Source organism: Hippoglossus stenolepis, chromosome 3 (genome assembly GCF_022539355.2).
Source record: "Hippoglossus stenolepis isolate QCI-W04-F060 chromosome 3, HSTE1.2, whole genome shotgun sequence".
NCBI classification, from domain to species: domain Eukaryota; kingdom Metazoa; phylum Chordata; class Actinopteri; order Pleuronectiformes; family Pleuronectidae; genus Hippoglossus; species Hippoglossus stenolepis.
The window spans coordinates 488,920-512,977 of NC_061485.1; the positions used below are offsets into that span (position 1 = coordinate 488,920).

A 24,058-nucleotide genomic window follows, 5' to 3' on the forward strand; every position below is an offset into this window, starting at 1 on the left:
TGAGCCCGGCCTGGTGAGCCCTGGTGAGCCCTCCCGCCCTGATGAGCCCGTGTAACCCGGTGTAACCCTGGTGGGCGCCTGGTGAGCCCCGGTGGGCCCTGATGAGCCCCGGTGTAACCGGTGTAACCCTGGTGAGCCCACGGTGGGCCCCTGGTGTGCCCCTGGAGGGCCCCCGGCAGGCCCCCGGCGGGCCCCTGATGGGCCCCTGGTGAGCCCCTGGTGAGCCCGGTGTAACCCGGTGAGCCCCGGTGGAGGGCCTGGTGAGCCCTGTGAGCCCCGGTTGGGCCTGGAGGGCTCCTGGTGGGCCCCTGGTGAGCCCCTGGCGGGCCCCTGATCGGTGTAACCCCGGTGTAACCCTGGTGAGCCCCCGGTGGGCCCTGGTGTGCCCTGGAGGGCCCCGGCCCTGGAGGCCGATGGGCCCTGGTAGCCCTGGTGGGCCTGGTGAGCCCTGGTGAGCCCCGGTGTAACCCGGTGAGCCCGGTGGGCCACGGTGGCCCTGGTGAGCCCCTGGTGAGCCCCGGTGGGCCCGGTGGCCCTGGAGGGCCCTGGTGGGCCCTGGTGAGCCGGTGGGCCCTGATGAGCCCCGGTGTAACCCGGTGTAACCCTGGTGAGCCCACGGTGGGCCCTGGTGTGCCCTGGAGGGCCCCGCCTGGAGGGCCCCGATGGGCCCTGGTGAGCCCTGGTGGGCCCTGGTGCCCTGGTGGCCCGTTACCCGGTGAGCCCGGTGGGCCACGGTGGGCCTGGTGGCCCTGGTGAGCCCCTGGTGGGCCCCTGGTGGGCCCCTGGTGAGCCCCTGGTGGGCCCCCGGTGAGCCCCTGGAGGGCTCCTGGTGGGCCCCTGGTGGGCCCCTGGGGCTGGGCCCGGTGAGCCCTGGTGAGCCCTGGACTCCTGGTGAGCCCCTGGAGGGCCCCTGATGGGCCCCTGGTGAGCCCCTGGTGAGCCCCCGGTGAGCCCCTGGAGGGCTCCTGGTGGGCCCCTGGTGGGCCCCTGGAGGGCCCCTGATGGGCGTGGCCGTGCTGGGGCTCGTCCTCGATCCTGGACTCTCACCTGCTCCTCTCGGTGTTTGGTCTCAGGAAGTTGGACGAGCTTCCTGGTCTTGATATCAGGTTGTTGTCAGCGGGGAAGCCGACGTGTTGATGGCTCCACTTTGTTCTTCATATTATTATTATTATTATTTTGATCTGCTCCATGAGATGTTTACTTTTATTCATGAAGCTTCTTGTGTTAGAATAGAAACTCATATTTCCGTCAGAACAACTGAGGCTCATTGAGTTGACTCTTTTATTCAACATCTGTCTTTTCTCTTCATCTTTTTGCTTCTGTTCTTTTTACATCAGTCAGAGTCTCCATCTGTGAATTGATTGGTCGAGGATAATGTCAAGAAATGTCCTCAGCGGTGAAGCGTGTGAGACGCTTAGGTGTGTCTCAGGTTACAGGTGTGTGAGTGTGTGTAAACAGTCATCAGTGTGTGTTGTGTGATGAGTTGTGCGCTGACAGGAAGGGTGTGTGTCGCTGAGGCCTTTTCATCCTCAACCTGAGGATTTATCAGGAGGAAACTGCAAACACTCATTTGTACGTTTGATGTTTCTGAGGCTGAGCGGCGACATCGCAGTGATCCGACCAATCAGTGAGCGGCGTCCTGTTACTGTCACCACTGCTGTGACACACTGCTGCAGACAAATCCACACAAAACATCAAATCTGTGTTTTTCACTTTGTTTTCTGACCCATGATGCACCAGTAAAGACCCAGGATGCAGCGTGCTGGGAGAGTCTCTCTCTCTCATTACCTGGCGTCCCATCACACACCTGGAGGGGCGGAGCCTCGGCAGGTAGGAGCAGGTAAATCCTCAGCTTCTCATCTGAGCGTCAGTCGAGGAAACGCTGCAGCTGAGGTGAGACACAAAGACTTTATACCATTCACACTGAGCTTCATTAATCATCACTTATTCAATAATCAATCATTTTATGACTTGTAACATTTGTATATTAATAATGATATAACATCTGTATTTGAAATGGCTGTTTTATTTATATTTGATCCAACAAACTCAAACATCTTTCGTCCTGTTTCACTGTTTATTTTCTGTTCACACAATATTGTGTATTATTTATATTTTATTGTGTTTATGTTGAAAATTTACTGATTTACTTTGACTGATGTTTCTCATTTTAACTTCATTTTGCCGCTGTAACATTATCTTAAACTCGTGTTAACGTTCAGTCACGTTTTTTATTCTATTTTTAAATAACGTTTATTTTTAATTTTTTATTGTTTCATGCTGAGTTTACGAAAATTCTCATATTTGATAAAGCTGCAGATGTTCTTTATATTTATACGATTATTAGATGATCAAACCTGAGCAACTAATCAATAAATCAATCAATCACTAAGCGACGAAGCTCTACTCTTTCCTCGGCCGTATTTTAGAACATTGTCATAATATTAATGTTTAACTAAACCCTTTGTTTTTTATCCTGGTGATATCGTCCTTTCTCTGTCCCTAAAATAATGAATTCCCTAAACACTACAGTTCCCATGAGCCTCGGCTGCTGTTGCTATGGAGATGACGAGGCTGTAAATTGAGAAGACATTGCCATGGTTACTGAGTTGATCTCAAACTATCAGGAATCAGAGTATTAATAACTTTAATAAGCTTCAGCTCATTGTTGATGTGAAGCTCTGTGATTGGCTGACTGTTCATGAAATGCATTTTGGGAGTCGTAGTTTTTCTGATCCAACGTCACCTGAATATTGTTTTTACTTTTCAGAATAGTTTTATGTCAGTTTCATCTCTGTCCTCAGGTCCGATGACGTCCTGAAAAAACCTGATCAGATGTGTGTGTGTCCAGATCACATGATGAGCTACACCTTCTCTCGTCCAATCACAGATCAGCATTCTTCTCACTTGAGCTTCAGTCTGTCTCCCTCTGCTGGACTCTGTGAGGACCGCGACGTCTCTCAACCCTCGGATGCTCTGCCCTTCTTCGTCTACCCCTCCAGGATGGACGCCGCTGGCCTCGGCCTCTACAAAGGTCCTCTGAGGGGCCCTGGCCCTGGGCTTCTGCCGTACCTGACCCCCTTCCACCACCATGGACACTTCAGCGTGTACGAGTGTCCCTTCGAGCCGGCGTTCATCCAGAAACGAAACGAACGCGAGCGTCAGAGGGTAAAGTGCGTGAACCAGGGTTACGCCAAACTGAGGGACCACCTGCCGGGTCAGAGCGCCGACAAACGCCTCAGCAAGGTTGAGACTCTGCGCGCCGCCATCAGGTACATCAAGTACCTGCAGGGACTGGTGGAGCTGGAAGACGGGGGCCACAACGGGGACAGGTCCCCCAACACTTCAGCCCCTGGACCAGACTGAGGGGGTCACACGTTGCTGTCGTCTGCTCTGTTCAACAAACATCATAGATCCAGAACGTGAACTAAGCCACAAGATCAGAACCAGACCATGAAACAAGAACCAGAACAGAACCAGATCTGAATCAGACGTGAACCAGAACCTGAACAGATCATGAAAGAAAAACCAGAACGAGACCAGAACCAGCCTTTCAGAGGATGAATTAGATTCAGTTCCTGATCTGGTCAAGTCCTAAAACACTCCTGCAGTCACACTCACTTACTTGCAGGGGGCGCTGTTTGACTGCAGGACTAACAGTAGAGCTCCCCCTGCTGGACAAACTAATATCTGAGGAGAAAAAACTGTTGAATGGTTTCTCACAAATTTACAGATTTTTCAACGATTCAAAATAAATAAAAAATACCAAAACAAAATCAAGTTTTCTTCTTTTCTGATCTTCATCGATCAGCTGATTCAAACGTCACTTGTTTGTTCTGCAGGACGAAGGATCAGATCATCATTGTCCCACACACTGAAACAGAGCCCCCTGGTGTCCGGCTGCGGTGTAGGTCACAAACCCCTCCTTCTCCAGGTTAGCTGATGGGACATGGACCAAATTAAGGAATCAAATAAATGCTAAATAAATGTTTGTCAAAGACGGTTTATAGACATTTGCGACAGATACTGAATAACTGTAAATAATAATATTAATTAAAGCTGCTATAAGCAGCTACAGGTCAGAGCGGGGCATTTTAAATTGAACAGATATTAGCAGAGTTGTTGTTTATCACCTGGGATTAGAACTCACAACCTTAGACACTGAGGTCATGACCTCAATGAGACTGATGGAACTTCACACAGTATAGAGATGTCTGACAATTATTTTCACAAAGTTTCATGATGAGAAACAGTTTTTCCTTTGACTGCAAAAGGAGACATGATAAATGTCAAAACATTTTCAAAAATTCTGTTTGTGAACATTTTGTCACAAACTTTTATTACTTATTTAATTAGGATTTCCAGTGTCTGTTTACAGTTAAACATTTAGATGCACTGTGGATAAATCAAACATCTGGCAGGATCGTTTGTGGAGGTCTGACGATGCTGTGAAGCAAGTTTGGTGTTAATTGATCAGAAACTGTGGGAGAGAAAAACAAGAGGGACCAGCAGCCATTATTTATTATAATAATAATAAAATGTGGTTGATGATGAACGAGCTCCTCAAACAAAAATTATTTTAAAAAGTGACGTCTGTTCAAATAGTGAAACTCTGTATCTCTGGTGGAAAGTACCTGAAAGTAACTGAGTACATCTCAGTAACTGAGTAAAAGCTTAAAGTACTTGTCGTGTGTTCAGCGGTGAGGGGCCCTGACTCAGGAGCCGGGGCCTCCGGGGGCCCCAGGCTCAGTGAGGACAGAGACCATGAAGGACCATTCTTTACTTTTTATTCCAGTGGTGAACATCACACCAATCAGGTGTATTGATTATCAGTGATTAGAGTCTGATAAATCCTCAATGAAGTTCATGCAGATTCAACTTCCTCTTCCTGTCACATGACAACTGTTTATCTTTGGCTTCAGAGACGAAACTAAAACAAACTGAGCTGCAAAGATTAAAAGATTCAAAGTCCAGCTGCAGTTTGACTCCTGAGTCACAGAGAAGTTGATCAATTTATTTCTGATCAATGATCGATTTAAAAAGTTGAAGTTTTTGTTTAAGACAAATCAAGACGTTTGAAGACGTCACATTAAAAAAAAACTGATCAGAAATTAAACTCATCAATAATGAGATCAACGATTCTGTGTCTCTGATTAATCCTGAATCTGTTTCTCAGTTTCTCTTCGTTCATGATGAAAACAGCAGAGATACTGAGGACGTCTGAAACTAAACACTGAAAACATTTTCACTGATGAGGACAGTCAGAAAGCTTCCAACTCACCAGCACCTCACCGGCACCTCTAAGGTTTATTGAATACGTTTGTCAGAAAGTTTCCCTGAATCTCAATTTATTAGTTGATGAAGCTGCAGAATAACAGACGAGGACTCGACTCAGTGAAGAGATCAACGGATCTAAGTCTGTGTCTTTGTGTCTTTGAGTCTTTGAGTCTCTGTCTCTCGTCAGTATGATGACAATGTTTGTTTCTCATCAACAAGTGCAGCTTTTCATTTAATCAGTTTGAGATGCGTTCAAGTATGTCTTCATTCTGGATGTGGAGGGTTAGGGTGTCCTGGACCTGGAGGACGACGAGGCGGCGGTACACCAGCCGGCGGTGTTGCGGCTGCAGGCAGAAGCTGATGCTCTGCTCCACCTCCTCACAGCGTCGCAGGAATCGCCAGCGGTCCCGGGCCAACTGCTCCCAGGGGCTCCGGCGGTCCTCCTCACAGCCGAGGAAGAACTCCTCCACTTGGTCACAGAAACGAACCTGAGAGGAAGAGCAAGTAGAGGACGTTAGAGAGAACAAACTTTCAGCTTATTGATGGTTTAAACTCAGCTTAATCGTCACAGTGAATAAAAACAGGCTGAGACATGAGACACTGACCTTTTTGGTTGAAGCAGCGCTCTGAGAAGTGGAGGAGGAAGAGGAGGTGGTCGGGGCAGGGGCGGTGGGCTCAGAGAAGCCGCTGTCCAGACGCTCCTCGGCCTCGTCTTTCCTGTATTCAGGAGGAGAAGCTGTTTTGTGGTGGGGGGAGTGTGGGGGGGTCTGGGGGGCCCTCTTGGCCCGGGCCTCTGGAGCCACCTTGTTTGGCCCTTTTGTCCTGATTGGGGCCTGGAAGTTAAAAGGGCTGTAGGGGTCGGACGTGCAGCTGAAGGAGCTCAACAGACGGATGCTCTCAACCTCGTCGGCCTCGCTCGCCGAGGTCGAGTCGTCCCAGACGTCGAGGCCGGACAGAGGGGAGGAGGAGGGGAGGGGAGGTGAGGCGGTTGGGGAAGAGGGGGGTGTGGCAGTGGGAATGGTCCTGGGCTGCGTGCTGTGTAGCTGGGCGCTGAAGCTTCGGGGGTTGTACGGGTCCACACTTTGGCACAAAGAGTTCCAGAGACGCTCAGACTCCGAGTCGACCTCGCTGTCCGAGTCCGAGTCTTCATCAGTCGAGTCGGACAGGTCAGACGACCCCTCGCTGTCAAATCCATCATCATCATCATCATCATCATCACTGGACTCTGATAGGCTGCTGTCGTCGTCGTCGCTGCAGGGGCAGCCCATGATGAAGGCGATGGCTTTGTTCTGGCACTCGGGGGCGGAGGGCGCCATATTGTCCGCGGACTGACCCTCATCAGCTGAGTGTTGTTGTTTGTCCTCGTCTGTGTTCTCCGATGTTTCCTCAGACAACTCGTCCTGCATCGCGGTCACACAGTTTTCTGTCGGTAGTGTCTCTTCACTCAAGTTCTTCAACAGGAAGTGTTCCTCCTCAAGACTGGAGTAACCATTGTCCTGATCAGGGGTCAGAAGTGGTGACTCGCTGCAGGCGCCGCCTCCTGGGCTGCTGAGGGTGTTGCTGATGCTGAGGTCTGGCGTGGACCCCTCTGGGTTCTGGACTGTGTGAAGACCTCCATTGTCAGGCTGCTCCTCTTTGTGCTCAGTTGCTCCAGTGTTTTCTCCCAGAGTCGATTCCTCGCTGCCGCTCTGAACAAACGCTCGGGTTGTTTCTGCAGGGGGGGGATTTGTCCCTGGTTGTTGTGGACAGAGTTGGTTTGTCTCCATCTGGTCCTCAGTCCAGGACAAAGCTCTCTGTGAAATGTCCTCACCCCCCCACAAACTGCCCCACCACGTCCCCCCTTTACTGCCCCTCAACCAGTCCGCCCCCCCCCTGGGTTTAACTTCCTGAGCTGACACCGGGTTCATCAGAACATGGCTCAGAAAAGTCCTGAAAGAGGACAAATACCCGACCCGGGTGTGCGGACTCAGGTTCAGCTCTTCTGTGTCTTCGATGCCCAAGTCCCGCAGAGACGCGGCGGTCAGCCACGGTGGAGCGGAGCCGCGTCCGGGCTCCAGCGGCCCCGCGGCCCCGTCCTGCTGACACCGCATGTCGGTCAGGTGTGCGGCCGCGTGCTGCGTTAACGGCATCACGTGCTCCAGCTGTTTGAAAAAGTCTCTTTCTTCGTCAGTGAAGCGGCTCTGAGAAGCGGCCCCGCTCCACCGGGGGCCCGGGGCCCGGTCCGGGGCCCGGTCCGGGGCCGGGGTCCGACCGGGGAGGTATCTCTGCACAAATGACAGCGCGGGCCTTGACACCACGGAGAGCAGGCCGATCCACGAGCTTTCCTGACTGACAAGGCCGACTGACGTGACACCGTGCCCGGCCGGAGAGGACGAGCTCTGCCCGCTGGATAAATGTCCGTCATCCGTCATATTCTTGAACATGTCGCTGACGTTAAAAGTGTAAAATATAAAAGTGACAGAGTCAGGGACGGGTCCTGGTCCTGGTCCTGGTCCGGGTTCTGGTCTCAGACTCAGCTCCGGGTCTCAGCAGCAGCTTCACACACTTTAACACTTTAACACTTTAAAACGTTAACACTTTAAAACGTTAACACTTTAAAACTTGAACACTTTAAAAGTCTCTGAGTCTTTCATGGATCTTTCCTCTTCACTGACTCTCACACACACCGACTCCACGACCACCGAGAACCCAGGAAACACGAGCCGTCAGCCGGGCGGGCTCCGCGGTGTCGGCGCCTGTTGGCCCGCGGTGGTTGGACTTCTTCCTCGTGGACAGTTTGGAACAGAAATTGAAGCTGAACACGGTCGAGTCCCGATCCGAGGACAGAACCAGGTCTGAGTACGGAACCGGATCCATCGAGTCGGATTCTGTAGAGCCGGTGCAGTTAGCGGGTTAGCTTAGCAGCAGGTTAGCTTAGCAGCTAGCTGACGGTTAGTTCCGCACACAGCGACAGATCTCAGAGGTTGAACCCGGAGGATGTGAGTCTACATGTGGGTTAAAGTCTCCCCGGTCCTGGTTCGGATCCTTTTAGATCGTCTTGTCTCGGGTTCGGCTCGGTTCGGCTCGGTTCTTTTCTTCGTCGCTTCTTCTTCGGAGATTTCATCAGAAAGTTTAGGGACCGTCAACTCTGACGCGTCTTTCCGGTGACGTGAAGGTGGAGCTGCGGTGAGGGACCGTCGCAGTGTTACTGAAGCGGAGGGAGCGTATCACAGCTGAACTCTTGTTGTTGTTGTTGTTGTTGTTGTTGTTTAATGGCGGGTGGCCCCTTACCTTCAAGGTGCATTACCCCCCCCTACTATGCTGGGGTGTGGGTCAGAGTGTTTGGTTTGCGGAAATACATAAATAAATAAACAACAAATATAAATAAAAATAAAACCCAACCCTAACTCAAACTTCGATCCTCTTCATTGAACCACTTTCTTTTATAAACTCAAACAATACTTTATAGTTTCCTTCTCCAATATTAAACACATTCCTCAGTTTGAGTTCGTCCACATCTCCTCGGATCCTTTTGAACTTTCTCTGAGTGTGAAGTTCCCGTCGGTGACGTGTTCCTCAGTTTCTTCCCCTGAAAGCATCACTCTGTCCTGATGGATGTTTCCCTGAAGCTGCTTGGTTGGATTTGGTCCTGTGTCCTGTGTGTCCTGTGTGTCCTGTCTGTTCTGTGTTTGTTCTCTCGTGTTTTCACCTCGTTTTCATCCCTCCCACTTTTTGCTTTATTTGATACAGATGCTTTTCCTCCCTCGTCCCATTGTCTTTGTCTCTTTCAGTCATGATGCGTCTTCTTATTATTGTTTTGGCTCCGTCCTTTCCTCCATAATTATTTCCTGTTTTAATGATTGTTTGGCGAGTGAGTTTCATTTCCCTCGAAGTCCCTGTGAGCCGGGATCCACATGAATCTGACTGGTTTGTGAACGATGAAACAATATCTGCTCTACAGTGGGATGACCTTGATTGTAGTGATACCAATGAACAGTGAATCGGAACCTACTAGAACCCCTTCATCTCGTTTGCTCTGTCCGCTGCAGTGCCACTGATATGGCCAACATCTCTACTGTGCAGACTGTCAGGTGATCCGGTGGTCTTTCTTTATATTTACGTTTAGATCTGGGATAACAAAAGCTAATCCAGATTGTCCACTCTGGCTCCTTTGACCCATCTGTGTATATTGGGACCAGGGTATTGTGGGTAATCCTCAGTCTTCCCTCTACTGTGTCTGCCCAATTTCCTTTGTCTCTCATCCACAACTGAACATGTGGGAGAATAAACCTTTTATTTTGTTTATTTTGTTTCATTAATTTGAATCCTTGAAGTTGATTCTGTCCTCATCTGAATTGATGTCATGTTTAACGTTGTGTGGATGATGATTATTTTGTGACGATGTTTTTCTATTTTATTTTAAATTACGTAGTTTTAAAAAGGATCCTCTTCTTCGTCTTTGCAGACGTGTAGTTTCACCTTCCCGTCCTTTAACAGGACACCTTGTCCCGGGTCTGTCCCTTTAACAGGACATGTGGTCCCCGCTATGTGCTGCCACGTGCTTTTCAGTTTGTTCCTTATTTAGTCGTGTTGCTGTGTCCAGCGTTAAAAATAGTTTAAAGGAGAAAACTTGTCTGTTTTCTGTTTCATCAATTAAATTAGATATGCAGACAAGTTTTTACTGGGACATAATTTTTTTTATTTGTATATATTTATATGAAATAAAAAACGTGTTTTTAACATGACTGCGAATAATAATTCTTTGTTAAAATCAGAAATGTCTTTCAATTTTCATTTCACTTATATCTTCAATCTGATGAGATTAATTTTAGAACATGACAAAGTTTTAAAAGACAAAAACTAAATAGAAATTGAGATTAATTTCATAATATTCAAGTCATATCATAACTTTAATCTCATTAAATCACAACGTTGTTCTTGTAACCTGATCTTTTTAAATTCAATATGGACCAATACTCATTTCGACACAGATGTTTGAAGTTTTGAAGAGAAAAGATCATTTTCTTCACTTTAACGTTAAAAAGTCAAACAGGTGATTCTTTGTCAGTGAAGTTAAAGTGATCACAGCCGACCTACGAATGAAGGAGTGAATAAAAGAGGAAGAAAGAGAAAGAAAGAAAAGAACAGGAGGAATATTTTTTTTTCAATTCAAGTTTATTTTTTAGTGCAAATGATACAAAAGAAGATGAAAATGAAAGTTAATTAAAAACAGCTTCTTTCTATGAGAATCTAAACCTGATCGACTTCGCTGCAGCGGAAATAGTCACATTTTATATATATCGTCAGTTTGTCCATTAAAAACAAAGATCAGGTTTATTTAGAACTTACATTCTGTCTCTGTCAGGGGTCAGAGGTCAGACTGTACTGTTCCCCACTCTTCTTCTCCATCAGTGTTTTCTTCTTTCAGTTACAGATCAAACTCTTCACGTTTCACCAGACTCCAAAAAATATACTGATTTAAAAAAATCATTTCAACTGGTAAAAAAAAAGCATAAATCCACTTCTCTAGGTCTGAATTCAGGGGTCGTCACAATCATTCATCCTATTGAGACATAAGGTATCGTACAAACGTTATAATGATCGTACAAACGTTATAATGATCGTACAAACGTTACAACGATCGTACAAACGTTATAACTATGGTTCAAAGGTTATAATGATCGTACAAATATGATAACTATTGTACAAACATTAACGAACGTAAGGATCTTACAAAGGTTATAGCTATCGTACATCATTTTCACATCGTATAGTTTGTGTTGAAACCAAAGTTCCCAGTGTCAGCTGCAGCGAACAGATACCAGTGAGCATGAAAGGTCAAAGGTCAAGAAGAATTCTTTCAAAACATCTGAGCTAGAGAAACATCTGGAGAGAACAAACATCTGCAGCAGAGTGCTGAACAGACCAATTAGTTTCTCAGTTTCAACCTTCAGTTCATCAACAAAACAAAAAACATTAAATCACAGATCCTCATTAACACTGTAAAAAATATCCTCAGTCTGTGTCCTCGCCCCTCGCCCCTCACTCCCTCACTCCTCCCTCACTCCTCACTCCTCACGCCTCACCTCACTCCCCTCACTCACGCCCTCACTCCTCACTTCACCTCACTCCCTCACCCTCACTCCCCTCACCTCACTCCTCACTCCTCACGCCCCTCACTCCTCACTCCCCTCACCCTCACTCCCCCTCACTCCTCACTCCTCACCTCACTCCTCACCTCACCTCACTCCCTCACCTCACCCCTCACCTCACTCCCCTCACTCCCCTCACCCTCACCCCCTCACTCCTCACTCCCCGCCCTCACGCCTCACTCCTCACGCCTACCCTCACGCCTCACTCCCCTCACGCCCTCTCGCCTCACGCCACTCCACCTCACCCCTCACGCCCCTCACCCTCACTCCACCTCTCGCCCTCACGCCACTCCGCCCTCACTCCCTCACTCGCCTCACGCCCTCACTCCTCACTCCCCTCACGCCACCTCTCGCCTCACTCCACCTCACTCCCTCACTCCACCTCGCCCTCACGCCTCACTCCACCTCACTCCCCTCACGCCCTCACTCCACCTCTCGCCTCACGCCACCTCGCCCCTCACCCCCTCACTCGCCTCACGCCCTCACTCACTCCCTCACGCCACCTCTCGCCTCACTCCACCTCACTCCCCCCACTCCACCTCTCGCCCCTCACGCCCCTCACTCCACCTCACTCCCCCTCACTCCACCTCACCTCACTCCCCCTCACTCCACCTCACCTCACTCTACCTCACCTCACTCCACCTCACCTCACCTCACCCCCTCACCTCACTCCCCTCACCTCACCTCACCCCCCCTCACCTCACTCCCCCTCACTCCACCTCACTCCAATTGGGCTCCAGCTGCTTCCTGTTAGTTTCAGCGTTTAGACCAAAGCTTCACAAAGTGTCAGTGTGAAGATGAAGTGAGTTTCTGTAACGCAGCTTTGACTTGAAGTGTTTTTAGTTGTTTATTGTGATGAAGACTTTCATCTTTTGCAGTAGTTGTATAAAAAGTGACGCAGCGTCTGAACGTTTCCTCTTCATGGTCCCTGAAGATAAACTTCATACATTTCCTCGCAGTGTGACGACTGACACGTATTTTAGTTTTAACTTCTGAACGAGCTGATGATTTCACATCTACTTCAGTGTGTGTGTGTGTGTGTGTAGCGAGTTTTTGAACTTTTAATTATTTAAGTAAAATTAATGTTTGTGTGTTTCAAGTGCAAAAGATGAATTTTTATTGATGTTAAATTAAAAACATCAGAAGAATCTGAGTGTTTGCAGGTTTCCATGGAAACGTGTCTTAAATTGAAGTTGTTGAAGTGAACAGCGATGATGTCATTGAAGTGACCTCACACAGAGGATCAGCCACAAGGCTTTTACTTTGAAAGGATTTTCCTTCTTTCCTCAGTCATCCTCATGAGGAGAAACACCTCTTCTTCTTCTTCTTCTTCTTCTTCTTCTTCTTCTTCTTCAAATCCCTGTTTCCTGTTGGTCAGTGGGCGGAGTCAGAGGCGGCGGTGCTGAGCCGGTGCCAGTCGACCCAGTGCTGACCTGGGACCAGCTTCTTCAGAGGAATGAAAGTCTCACCCAGCAGAGTGTTCTCCCAGAAAGCTCCGTCACCCAGAACCCGCAGGTGGATCACCCGCTGGTCCAGGTCGCCGCGAGGGATCCGCTCGTACACCAGCTGAGAGGGAGGGGCAACGATCAACCAACGACATTCACTGTCACAACTAAACTCGGATTTGAGACTGTTTCAGTGTGTGTTTTGTCTTATTGTGTGTGTTAGTGTTACTGTGTTTTTACTGTGTGTGTGTGTTTTGCCTTACTGTGTGTTTTAGTATTACTGTGTTAGTGTTACTGAGTGTTTGTGTTAGTGTTTGTCTGTGTTAGTGTGTGTTTGTGTTGCTCTGTGTTAGTGTGTGTTTGTGTTACTCTGTGTTTTGTGTTTCTCTGTGTTAGTGTGTGTTTGTGTTGCTCTGTGTTAGTGTGTGTTTGTGTTACTTTGTTAGTGTTACTGTGTTAGTGTGTGCTTGTGTTGCTCTGTGTTATTGTGTGTGTTTGTGTTACTTTGTTAGTGTTACTGTGTGCTTGTGTTGCTCGGTGTTAGTGTGTGTTTGTGTTACTGTGTTAGTGTGTGTTTGTGTTGGTGTTACTGTGTGTTTGTGTTGCTCTGTGTGAACCACAGCTGGTTCAGAGATAAACTGTTTGGTTTAAAATGAACAGAATAAGAAATAATAAGAAGCTGAATAAGATCATGTCGTCACACACAACAGATGTGACAGATGTGTAAAGATCAGATTAACGAGAGTCACATGACCAGACTGTACCATCTCATTGTAGGTGGGGTTACAGGTGCGTCGCGCCGCCTTTGTCTTCCTCTTACTGGTTTTCTGAGGGTCAGGGAGGAGGTAGAGTTTCACGTACGGGTCAGGGTCTGTCCCATCCTGAAGAGGCTGCTGCACACACACACACACCTCAGTGTTCAGCTGAACTCATAATATCAAAAACATCTGTACAACACATTCATGTCTGAATAAACACACACACACACACACACACACACACACACACACACACACACACACACACACTGACCAGTCCTCGTATGTGCATGACCATGATGAAGAGTTTGTCATTCTTGTAGGAGATGGAGAGTTTGACTTCACCCAGGTCTTTCTCTGAGGCCGGAGACCAAGACAACTCTGTACAAACAATATACACAATACAGACACACATCAAATACAAAAACAGAGTTTATGTCTTCATACGTGTGTGTGTGTGTGTACCTGCACAAACCTGCTGGTTTGCTGGTTGTTGTTCCTGGTCTCTCGTCTCTCGGCAGTGGGTGGAAGAAAGTGTAGACCAGCTCACACTGTAACACACACACACACACACACACACACACACACACAGTTAGTGATGAATCACATTATATAGACTCAGCCCTCTGTGCCTGGTTGGTCGGGTCTGACCTGGGCCACCTCTGGAGCGGCGTGGATCAGGTGCCAGACGTAACCATTCAACTCGTCTTTCCTCCTGTCGGCCATCGCCTCACCTCTGGACCGACCAATCACAAAACGGTTTGGGAAACTGTGGGCGGGGCGAAGAGGAGACGTGACGTTTCTTCACTATCACTCAAAGTGACATCATGAGGAAACAATGTAGAAATAACACGTGTTACTGTGTGTTTGTGTGCGAGTGTGATTGTGTGTACCTGGGCAGTCTGGATGACGGGAACATCAGTCTCATTTTACTGTGAAGTTCATAAAACTCTTCAAACGTCCTCTGAACCAGCTGAACTTCCTGTCCGTCACGCTCCACCTTCACCACGAAGGCCTGAAACACACAGACACACACATGTTCTGTATTGATAATTCATCTTGTATTTTTAAGATCCTGAGTTGACAGCAATGTCATAAAAACTAATAATGTGGTTTCAGTGAACCTGAACTCACGTAGCCCTTGTTGGCGTTGGCGGTGCGGATGTGTCTGCAGATGTACAGGTTCCTGATGACGCCGTCGCTCTTCGGCGTGTGAACTTTTGGAGCAAACGACAGCGTGAGACGTTCCTCCGACGAGGTGAACTTCATCTGAGCCAGGTTGTGGATGAAGAAGTTGAGTTTGGTGGCGACGCTGCCGAGACTCGACTCAATCAACCTGACCGGGTCGGGGGTGTTCATCTTTAATATACGAGTCTATATTCTGAAGCTGTTTGTGTAAAACATGGTTCAATAACTAAAAAATGTAGAACTTTGTACAGATAATAAATCTACATGTTGTATAACGAGGCTCAACGCGTTTCCTCACCTGGTGAAGTACATGGTGGCGTCGGCCTCAGACTCATGAGGCCTCAGAGCATCGTACACGTACTTCAGATCCTCCAGATCAGACAGTTCTGGAATCCCACAGGACAACATCTGTGAAAATGAACATGTAGTTTAAAACCAACACTTTGAACCTTCACACGTTGTTTTAGGCCCAATCCCATTTCACCCCTTAGCCCTTCCCCTTCGTTTTGCTCTTTCACGTGTTGGGACGGAGGGGTGGGGCCGAGGGGAGGGGCCAAGGCTCTATACCAGGGGTCACCAACCAGCCCCGTGGAGCCGCTTGGGTCCTATGTGTTGGTATCATATACTGTGTAGCCGGGTTGCTAGGTAGAGAGAAGCGCGCAGACGGAGACACACGGACGTTGAAAACCGAGTGTTCCGAGCAGAGTGGACAGAAAAGTATGTGTTTGTTCTCCTGCAGTGAGCTCAACAAGACTGGTGCGTCTCATTGGCTCCGAGTCTGTTGCGGTTGTCAAAAGCGGCAATTTAAAACGCCGTTATGAAACCAAACACAGACACTTTGAAGACTCGTACCCGCAGCAGTCCGAGGTAAGGACGCGGAATGAGACCACGTTTTCACAGGAGGCTAAAATGACCTTCAAGTGTGTAGATATGGCCTCTCTACAGATGGAGCTTGTTGATCTGAGAGAGCAGTGTGGAGTTAGTGACGCTGCCAGCTTCTGGCTACAGACGGTACCTGAGAGACTTTCCCCTGGTCATGCCTGTTTGAGAATGGCCCTGACCCCCCCCCATTCCTCCCAAGGTTCAAAATACTAGCAGAGAAAGCTAAAGTCAATTTCTCCCCCTGAATTAGGGAAGTGGGCCGACAGACAACAGGCTACATGTGAATGAACCGATGGAAATTATTTATTGTTACTTTTTCTAAGAAGTTTTTGCTTCAATCTTTAAGTGGTTGTTAAGCTCAGTTCAACCTAAAGCACTTTACATGTTTGTCTTTGAGGATGTTACATCTTTACGGTTAAAAGGAATGTAGGCCTATATGCAAATTCCAAGACAACATGTTTATGGCACTTTGTTTCATGTTTGTCCAGAAGAGGCATTGTGTTTTGGCCAGTTTGTGTTTGATTTTGTGTTGTTACAAAAGCAACCTTGTGCAATAAAAATGTTAATTAAACTGATTTAGTCAGAGCCCATATTTGTACGTCTCTAATTATCAGGACCCCAGAAGGGGAGGAGGGTTGATGTCTGGACCTCTTGCAATTTTAGTTGAAGACCCTCTATACGCTCTATACGCTCTATACCCTCTATACGCTCTATAGGCTCTATACCCTCTATACCCTCTATACGCTCTATACGCTCTATACCCTCTATAGGCTCTATACCCTCTATAGGCTCTATAGGCTCTATACCCTCTATAGGCTCTATACGCTCTATACCCTATACCCTCTATACGCTCTATAGGCTCTATACCCTCTATACCCTCTATACGCTCTATACGCTCTATACGCTCTATACGCTCTATACCCTCTATACGCTCTATACCCTCTATACCCTCTATAGGCTCTATACGCTCTATACCCTCTATAGGCTCTATACCCTCTATAGGCTCTATAGGCTCTATACGCCCATACCCTCTATACGCTCTACCTCTATACCCTCTATAGGCTCTATACGCTCTATACGCTCTATACCCTCTATACCCTCTATAGGCTCTATACCCTCTATAGGCTCTATAGGCTCTATACCCTCTATAGGCTCTATACGCTCTATACCCTCTATACGCTCTATACCCTCTATACGCTCTATACGCTCTATACCCTCTATAGGCTCTATACCCTCTATACGCTCTATACGCTCTATACCCTCCAAACGGAGGTGTACCCAGAATGCCTTGCGAATCACCGGCAAGCTGGGAGAGAGACCCACAAATGTAGTATTTTCTCCATTAATAAGGATTTAAAACTTACGATAATGATTGTAATCTCTTAGTTTAATGTCATCAGTGTATTATGGTCACTTTCTTCACAACAACCTTAAAAAAAAAGAGATTGCGAGCGCGCTAGCGTTAGCATACTAGCGTTAGCATGCTAGCGATCTTATTTTGCATGATAATCCCGTATTTTCGCATCGACTACTGATGACGTGTCGGGTTTTCGCGACGAATACTGATGATGTAACGGCTTCTTGAAGGGCTGTTCCAATTCGTAGGGGTAGATTTCAACCACTTCTCCTTGTGACTCCGTTTCAAGGGATAAGAAAACCCTCGGAAACAAGGGGCAGGGCCGAGGGGTGAAATGGGATTGGGCCTTAGAATGAGGTGAGGAAAGAGGTGATGAAGGGTCCTCACAACGACAGAAAGACCAGCATGTGTGGTGAACCCACCAGGCCCAGCAGGTTGAGGAACAGGTGCGTGTGTTTCCTGATCACGTTGTACGCCTCACAGCACAGATCCACAAAGTCGTGGAAGCGACTGGACGGTTTGTCTCCTCCATTGATGACGTACGCCATGTCGGAGGTGAAGACGAAGGGGGCGCGGTCTCTGCAAAAGTCACATGACCCACATCATCAACTAATCCAGACTAAAGGGACTTTATCCAGACAGCGTGAGTCTGTCTCTCACCGTTTGATGTTTCCGAACATCTGCGCGTGTCCCAGGAACTTCCCGAAGTCGATGTGGAACATGTGGCCGCTGGTCTTCAGCATGATGTTGTCATTGTGGCGGTCGCAGATTCCCAGGATGTAGGTGGCCACACAGCAGCCGGCACACGAGTAGATGAAGTTCTCCACGGCCTGGACACAGACAACTTTCATCGACTCAGGAACACCAGTGCAAACAGGAAGTAACAGCTTTTTCGACTTGGAACATATTTATGTGTCTGGGTCAAATTACAGGGTGAAGTGGTTTCCTGCTGCAGGTCATTGTGTGGACCAATCAGCTGACACCACAGGTGTGCGTTACCTTGTCGTACTCCTCGTCAGTGGGGTTGTGTTTCAGGAGCCAGTCGGCCAGAGGTCGGTCTTTAAAGGATCCAGTGACTCCATGTTCCACCTGGATCTTCCTCAGAGTGTCAGCGTGAGGAATCATCTCCACCATACCTGAGGACACATAACACACACCTGTCCATCACACCTGAGGACACGTAACACACACCTGTCCGTCACACCTGAGGACACGTAACACACACCTGTCCGTCACACCTGAGGACACGTAACACACACCTGTCCGTCACACCTGAGGACACGTAACACACACCTGTCCGTCACACCTGAGGACACGTAACACACACCTGTCCGTCACACCTGAGGACACGTAACACACACCTGTCCGTCACACCTGAGGACACGTAACACACACCTGGAGGGAGCTCACCTCGTCCTCGGCCAGTGGAGAAACATTTGAAGATGACCATCCTCATGTCCAGACCCTCCTGGATCCAGATCTTGTTCATGATGCGGATCATCTGCAGAGTCAGCATGTCCTGTCGCAGGTCGTCTCCTGACTGGACAGAGACCAACGTTGATTAATAACAACACACGGTATAACGATGGCGGTTCTGGTAGGAAGACAACATCTGATGTGAACTCAACATACCTTGAAGATGACATTGATGTTGTCTCCCAGAGTGTCCAGGTTATGGAAGGACAGTTTGAGAGGGACAGCGTTGGAGTTGAAGAAGGAACACGACTGGAAGAGACAGAAGAACCTGAGAACCACACCACTGAAACCAAGTGATCCGACTGTGGCAACAGAGGTCACCTCAGGTTAAAGGTCAAAACCCCCTTCTCTGTGATTGGTCGACGGGTGAGGAACTAATCAGATGAGTAAGATCCATGAAAGCAGTGTTTGATAAACTGTCCCAGATTTAATGTCAAGTGTGAAACATCTCTGCTCTTTTTGCAGCTTTGAATCAGTTTAACACCTGATCTGCTTCCTGCTCCGAGGACCACGCCCCCTTTAGCCTTTAATAACACCAAGACCTTGGGACATGGCGGCGAGCCGGTGGATGTTTGTGTGGTCGTGTACCTGGATGTTGATTCCTGTGACGAGCAGCGCCGGGTTCAGAGGAAGTCTGCAGCTGCTGTTTATGGAAAAGAACTGCTTCATCTCGTCCAGAGCGTCTCTGAGGACGGACTGAGGACACACACACACACACACGTTAAATCCCAATACAACTCTTAACTTATCAATACTCAGCTTTGATAAATAATCAATAATCTGTTCAGGGTTCATTTCATTTTGTCGGAGAAAACAAGTGAATTCAAATCTTGTCTTCACAAGCACATGTCTCCAGAATCATCGCCCAGTCATGATGTCACATCTGCGTCCTCCTCACCTGTCTGCTGGACGGCGCAGCGTCTCGGACTTTGTGAGCCACCTTGGTGAGGATGGAGACGAGCCAGCACTGACGGTCGAACTCGTCCCGGAGACCTCGACCTACGCAGCAGAGCAGAGCGGCCAGTAGGTGCTGATAGCGAGCACTGAACTGACTGTCCTGCAGGTTGTCCTTCAGCAGCCTGACACGGAGACACATTTGAATCATTCATGGTTGAATCCTGTGTCTCTCTGGTAACTCTTCATTTCTCTCACGCTATAAAACTGTGTTTTCTCTTCCGCTAAAACACTTCACACTGTTTGACGACTCATTCTGCACTCAGGGACGTTTACTCTGCGTCCAATCAGAAAGCTTTCTGTAATTTGAACTCCCTCCCGTGATGATACATTCTGACAGTTAGCGACCGGCACACAGAGACCTCATCGATTAAAGCCACAGGCGTAGGCGAGAGGTCCTCAACAACGAGAGTGTCGTCATGTGACATCTGAGAGCAAGAAAGACGCTGACTCACCAGAAGAGGTAGTGAGCAATGCGAATGTCCCCGATGGCTCGTCGCAGGAGGAATCGAACCAGAGAGCTGTCCAGGTAACACTCGTACTTCAGAGCCTGAGAGAGAGACAGAGACGGGATCAGTCCTGGTTCAGAGATGCAGGTGTCACAGGTGAGTAGCCAACTGTGTCCCTCTGCTGTCCTTGTCCCTCACCTGTCTGTGTCACTCACCTGTCTGTGTCCCTCACCTGCCTGTGTGCCTAACCTGCCTGTGTCCCTCACCTGTCCCTGTCCCTCACCTGTCTGTGTCCCTAACCTGCCTGTGTCCCTCACCTGTCCCTCACCTGCCTGTGTCCCTCACCTGCCTGTGTCCCTCACCTGCCTGTGTCCCTCACCTGTCCCTGTCCCTCACCTGCCTGTGTCCCTCACCTGCCTGTGTCCCTCACCTGCCTGTGTCCTTCCCCTGTCCCTGATCAGTCCAGAGACGACCACATCAAATGAAGTGACTCTGAATCATGCAGGTATTCTGTCTTCCTGTCATCATGTTACCTGGACTAGTTGAGGCAGGAAGTCCAGCAGCTCTGGGTCTGAGATGGAGTCCATCCACTGGACGGCCGTCCTCCTCAGCTCCTGGTCCGAGAACCTGAAACACACACGGTGACGTCACATGATGATGTCCCTCAGGTGCTTGGACAGGGACAGGTGAGTGTGAGCGAGGGGACGTTTACGAGGCGTGGAGGAGTCCAAGGGCGTCCAGGTGACCCAGGCAGGCCCACTGCCTCAGCAGGGCATAGATGTCCGGCAGACAGGCCCACTCCCAGCAGGGGGCGCTGGCCAGAACCAGAGGCAGAGCTGCACTCTCAGACTGACAGAAGGCCTTCTTCTCCCACAGGAGACGCTTATCCTCCGCCGTCAACCTGCACAGGTACGACACACACAGGTATGACACACAGGGTACACATGTGTTGTGTATCTGTGTCTGAGTGTGTGTGGCTAACCAGAAGACGGCCTTTTTGTGAAGGACGTCCTGCAGCTGGATCTGACTGATGGTGTCCAATCTAGAGAAGGCGTACTGAGGACAGAAGTCTGCAGGAGGAGGAGTAGTGAAGCGGACCTCGAAGGACGAGGTGGGAAAGTCCACCTGAGTCACAAAGACAGACAAAGAAACAGAGAGACGAACACACACCAGTCAGAGTGATGGTCAACTTTAACTCTGCATAGTATCATTCCCCCTGAGCTCCAGCAGAGGGCGCTCTGCTTCAGAACTGTACACTGTGTGCATGTGTCACCTGCACGATCACACTGTCGGGTTGGCTGAAGTTGGGTGAACTCGTCCGAGCATTTCCAGTCCTCCCTGGGGTCGAAGGCCACAGACCCAGTAACTTCCTGCCACACGTCAGGACACTGCACACACACGCACACACACACACACACACACACACACACACACACACACACGGTCAGCTGGGGGGCACTTTGTGTGTGTTTGAGGTTTAGACCCGGTTTTAGAATCAGATTCTGGAATCAGAAACTGGACACAGGATGACACAGCTAGCTTAGCATAAGAGTGGACACAGGAGGAAACAGAAAGCGTAAAGACTGGAAACAGAAGTACATTAGAACAGGTCTCTGTGTGCATTGGACTTGTGGGGGTTTCATACTGCTTGAATTTAGGCTGATGCACTTACATGTAGAAGTTAATGTACCGACTTGATTCTTGTTGCTCTGGTTTGTTCCCTCATGGTTGATGCACTTATTGTGAGTCACTTTGGATAAAAGCATCAGCTAAATGAAATGTGCTGGGTAGGAGCATCTGTGTGAGCATCACGTGACTCACTGTCTGAAGTTGAAGAGCGGCATGGTGACCCAACCAAGAGCCTCGATGCTGCGACGCTGCTTCCCCTTGTCCTCAGCTCCTACAGGGGGAGGCAGAGAGCTGGCAAACAGTGTCACTGTCAGCTGAGACTCTCGAGGCAGCTGGTTGATCTGCACCGGGAAGCACACCCTGCAGGGGGCAGTATTTTAAATTAAATCTAAACATTGAAGGTGAAGCTCAGCTGAGACTCAGGATGGGTACGTACCTCTGGTCCCACACCACCAGGTGGAACAGGTATTTGCTGACCGACTGTTTGCTGGTGTGCTGTGGTGCGCAGAGCTCCACCCCTCCATGAGTCATAGAGCAGGACAGGAAGAAACCCTCGTAACTGACCAATCAGAGAGCAAGACAGGGACATGATGTCATGATGAGGTCACACATTTTGCTGAAAAAATGTCTGTACTTTTACTACAGGACTCTTATTTTGATAATGTTTGACACCGTTGTTCAAATCAGACAGTAGGAAAGTGGCCTCCAGGAGGCACTGTGGTCACGCCCAGTTTGTAAGCCTCTGAAACTGAGACTAGGGCTGCACGATATTAGGAAATCATACAATATGCAATAACCTTGTTGAATATCATGTTGAGGATATAACTTATAACAAAAAATATATACAGTATAGTATACAGTGTTTTTCTGCTTTGGTTTCTCTGCTATACACCTCACACAGTAAGTGGTCTATACAGACACTGGAAAAAAGAAAAGCATTATTTCCACGGCTACGGACGCAGACACCACAGCTCCACAGCCCGGGGGAGAAGGGGCCGACACCAGGGAGCCACGCACGGCTCCACTAAGTCCACTTACGGTATTAATTTGGGTCTTTTCATACATGTTTGGACGGTGAAAAGATATTTTTTACTTTTTATAATTTACTGCTCCTCTCTGTGTCTCTATCTTTCACTCTGAGCTCTGCACCAACAGCATCAAACCAAACTGAGCAACACAAGCTTACAAAGTGAAAATCAATGATCTCAATATCTTTATTTTATTATCTAGCGTTAGTGTGGACCCAGATGACGCAGACGTGTGTATTGCTGACTGACAGGTGTCGGGCAAAGCAGTTGGACCTGCCTCTTCTCAGAGGTCAAAGATCAGCCTTTGTTAAATAAAGCCCTGTCCCAGTGTGTGTTTGGGGGTGTGGGGGAGGGGCAGACAGCTGAATCATCAGTGCATTTGTTCTCACTGAGGCTATGACGACCACTGCAGCCTCCAGGGGGCGCAAACAGGACTCAGAGTCTCATCTCCTCCTCGTCCAGCAGACACACTGACAAACACACTGCAGCATCATGTGACCTAAAACACTCCACACTGCTTGTATCACATGGTGTTTACGTACAAAGGTCAAAGACTAAACGTCATATCAGATGTTTGTTGACGCTCTCATGAGGTTGGACTGAAGCTGCGTTTGGGTATGACTGTTTGTGTGTTAACTTGTACTTATATCTTTGTGAGGACATTTAGGCCTGTCCTCACTTTCTGACCCACTTTGAATGGGTTGTTTGGAGTTAAGACTTGGTTTAAGCGATAGAATTAGGTTTAGGCTAGATATTTAGTTTTGAGGGTTAGGGTAAGGGGCTAGTGAAAGTATTATGCTAATGAGTGTCCTTGCTAAGATAGAAGCGCAAACATCTGTGTGTGTGTGTGTTGGTGTTGCTGTACCTGGCGGCCCAGGTGATGGGGATCCTATGGGCAGCGTACACGTTGAAGGACAGCACGTTGGTGACGAGGCCGGCCTCCTGGACCGGCGCTGTGCAGCACTGACTCTGCGGCGTCGTGTGGAAGTTGGCGTTAAACGTGCTGCAGTACAGCTCCACCAAATCCAAGATAGCCGCCGTCAACTTCTCCACCACTTTATCTGTGAAACAATAATGAGAATGTGCCATTCGACATATACAGTACACCTGACGACAGGATGTGATATGAGCCTTTGACATGCCATCTGTGTACATACCTCGGTTCTCTCTGATGGTGAGCACTGATGCATCCTGGGAGGACAGACATAGGAAACAGACGGTCAGAGTGACCTTCAGAAAACACAGACAGTGGCAAGACGCTGTTGCCCTCTCTCACCTTGAGGACTTTGGGCTGCAGGCGACAGGGGCATGCTGGGAGCTGGTTAAGGGCAGAGGTCACATCAGGCGTTTCCACGGCTGCTAATGAGCTGCAGAGCGCCTTCACTGACTGGACAAGGCGCTCGACGTGCAGCGGCAGCTCCGCCTTCAAAAAGGAGCGTATAAGAAGACATAGTTAAACTTAAATTGAGGAAGAGACTGAAGAC

At 48.6% G+C, this 24,058-nt stretch overlaps 3 protein-coding genes across 10 annotated transcripts in view; 1 reads left to right on the forward strand and 2 right to left on the reverse strand.

Annotated features, from left to right (window-relative positions):
* The first annotated feature begins 2,669 nt into the window (after nt 1-2,669).
* LOC118104784 (achaete-scute homolog 5) lies at nt 2,670-3,758 on the forward strand. Its single transcript, XM_035151905.2, has one exon. It carries the CDS (start codon nt 2,836-2,838, stop codon nt 3,364-3,366), a length of 531 nt encoding a protein of 176 aa, XP_035007796.1. The 5' UTR covers nt 2,670-2,835; the 3' UTR covers nt 3,367-3,758.
* A 1,012-nt stretch (nt 3,759-4,770) lies between these two features.
* Nucleotides 4,771-8,540, reverse strand: LOC118104783 (protein phosphatase 1 regulatory subunit 15A). The gene is made up of 2 exons (XM_035151904.2): nt 5,883-8,540; nt 4,771-5,765 (listed from the first exon to the last, which is right to left on the reverse strand). The coding sequence occupies exons 1-2, from the start codon at nt 7,698-7,700 to the stop codon at nt 5,514-5,516; spliced, it is 2,070 nt and encodes a 689-aa protein (XP_035007795.2). The 5' UTR covers nt 7,701-8,540; the 3' UTR covers nt 4,771-5,513.
* A 3,495-nt stretch (nt 8,541-12,035) lies between these two features.
* pik3c2b (phosphatidylinositol-4-phosphate 3-kinase, catalytic subunit type 2 beta) overlaps nt 12,036-24,058 on the reverse strand; it is an 18,217-nt gene continuing 6,194 nt past the window's right edge. For 2 of the 8 annotated variants that reach the window (XM_047339187.1, XM_047339180.1), the window contains exons 9-33: nt 23,851-23,997; nt 23,732-23,765; nt 23,440-23,635; nt 21,983-22,105; nt 21,739-21,906; nt 21,191-21,305; nt 20,900-21,042; nt 20,630-20,818; nt 20,451-20,544; nt 19,924-20,018; nt 19,413-19,593; nt 19,103-19,210; nt 18,671-18,763; nt 18,434-18,578; nt 18,038-18,174; nt 17,699-17,868; nt 17,461-17,617; nt 15,098-15,207; nt 14,746-14,947; nt 14,505-14,626; nt 14,263-14,380; nt 14,087-14,162; nt 13,886-13,992; nt 13,618-13,746; nt 12,104-12,974 (exon numbers count right to left, since the gene is read on the reverse strand). In XM_047339187.1, coding sequence (XP_047195143.1) covers nt 12,783-12,974; nt 13,618-13,746; nt 13,886-13,992; nt 14,087-14,162; nt 14,263-14,380; nt 14,505-14,626; nt 14,746-14,947; nt 15,098-15,207; nt 17,461-17,617; nt 17,699-17,868; nt 18,038-18,174; nt 18,434-18,578; nt 18,671-18,763; nt 19,103-19,210; nt 19,413-19,593; nt 19,924-20,018; nt 20,451-20,544; nt 20,630-20,818; nt 20,900-21,042; nt 21,191-21,305; nt 21,739-21,906; nt 21,983-22,105; nt 23,440-23,635; nt 23,732-23,765; nt 23,851-23,997 — 3,351 coding nt within the window. In that variant the 3' untranslated portion in view covers nt 12,104-12,782. Of the gene's footprint in view, nt 12,061-12,103; nt 12,975-13,617; nt 13,747-13,885; nt 13,993-14,076; nt 14,163-14,262; nt 14,381-14,504; nt 14,627-14,745; nt 14,948-15,097; nt 15,208-17,460; nt 17,618-17,698; nt 17,869-18,037; nt 18,175-18,433; nt 18,579-18,670; nt 18,764-19,102; nt 19,211-19,412; nt 19,594-19,923; nt 20,019-20,450; nt 20,545-20,629; nt 20,819-20,899; nt 21,043-21,190; nt 21,306-21,738; nt 21,907-21,982; nt 22,106-23,439; nt 23,636-23,731; nt 23,766-23,850; nt 23,998-24,058 lie in introns of those variants that run through there. The other 6 variants (XR_007032472.1, XM_047339193.1, XM_047339197.1 and 3 more) reach the window with 6 other exon arrangements.

Bases quoted from the DNA above. Each gene is read 5' to 3' on its own strand.
- LOC118104784 (XM_035151905.2), top strand. From the start codon at position 2,836: ATGTGTGTGTGTCCAGATCACATGATGAGCTACACCTTCTCTCGTCCA.
- LOC118104783 (XM_035151904.2), bottom strand. From the start codon at position 7,700: ATGTTCAAGAATATGACGGATGACGGACATTTATCCAGCGGGCAGAGC. The intron at 5,766-5,882 runs GTCAGTGTCTCA...TCTTCCTCTCAG, and splicing joins GCGCTGCTTCAACCAAAAAG to GTTCGTTTCTGTGACCAAGT.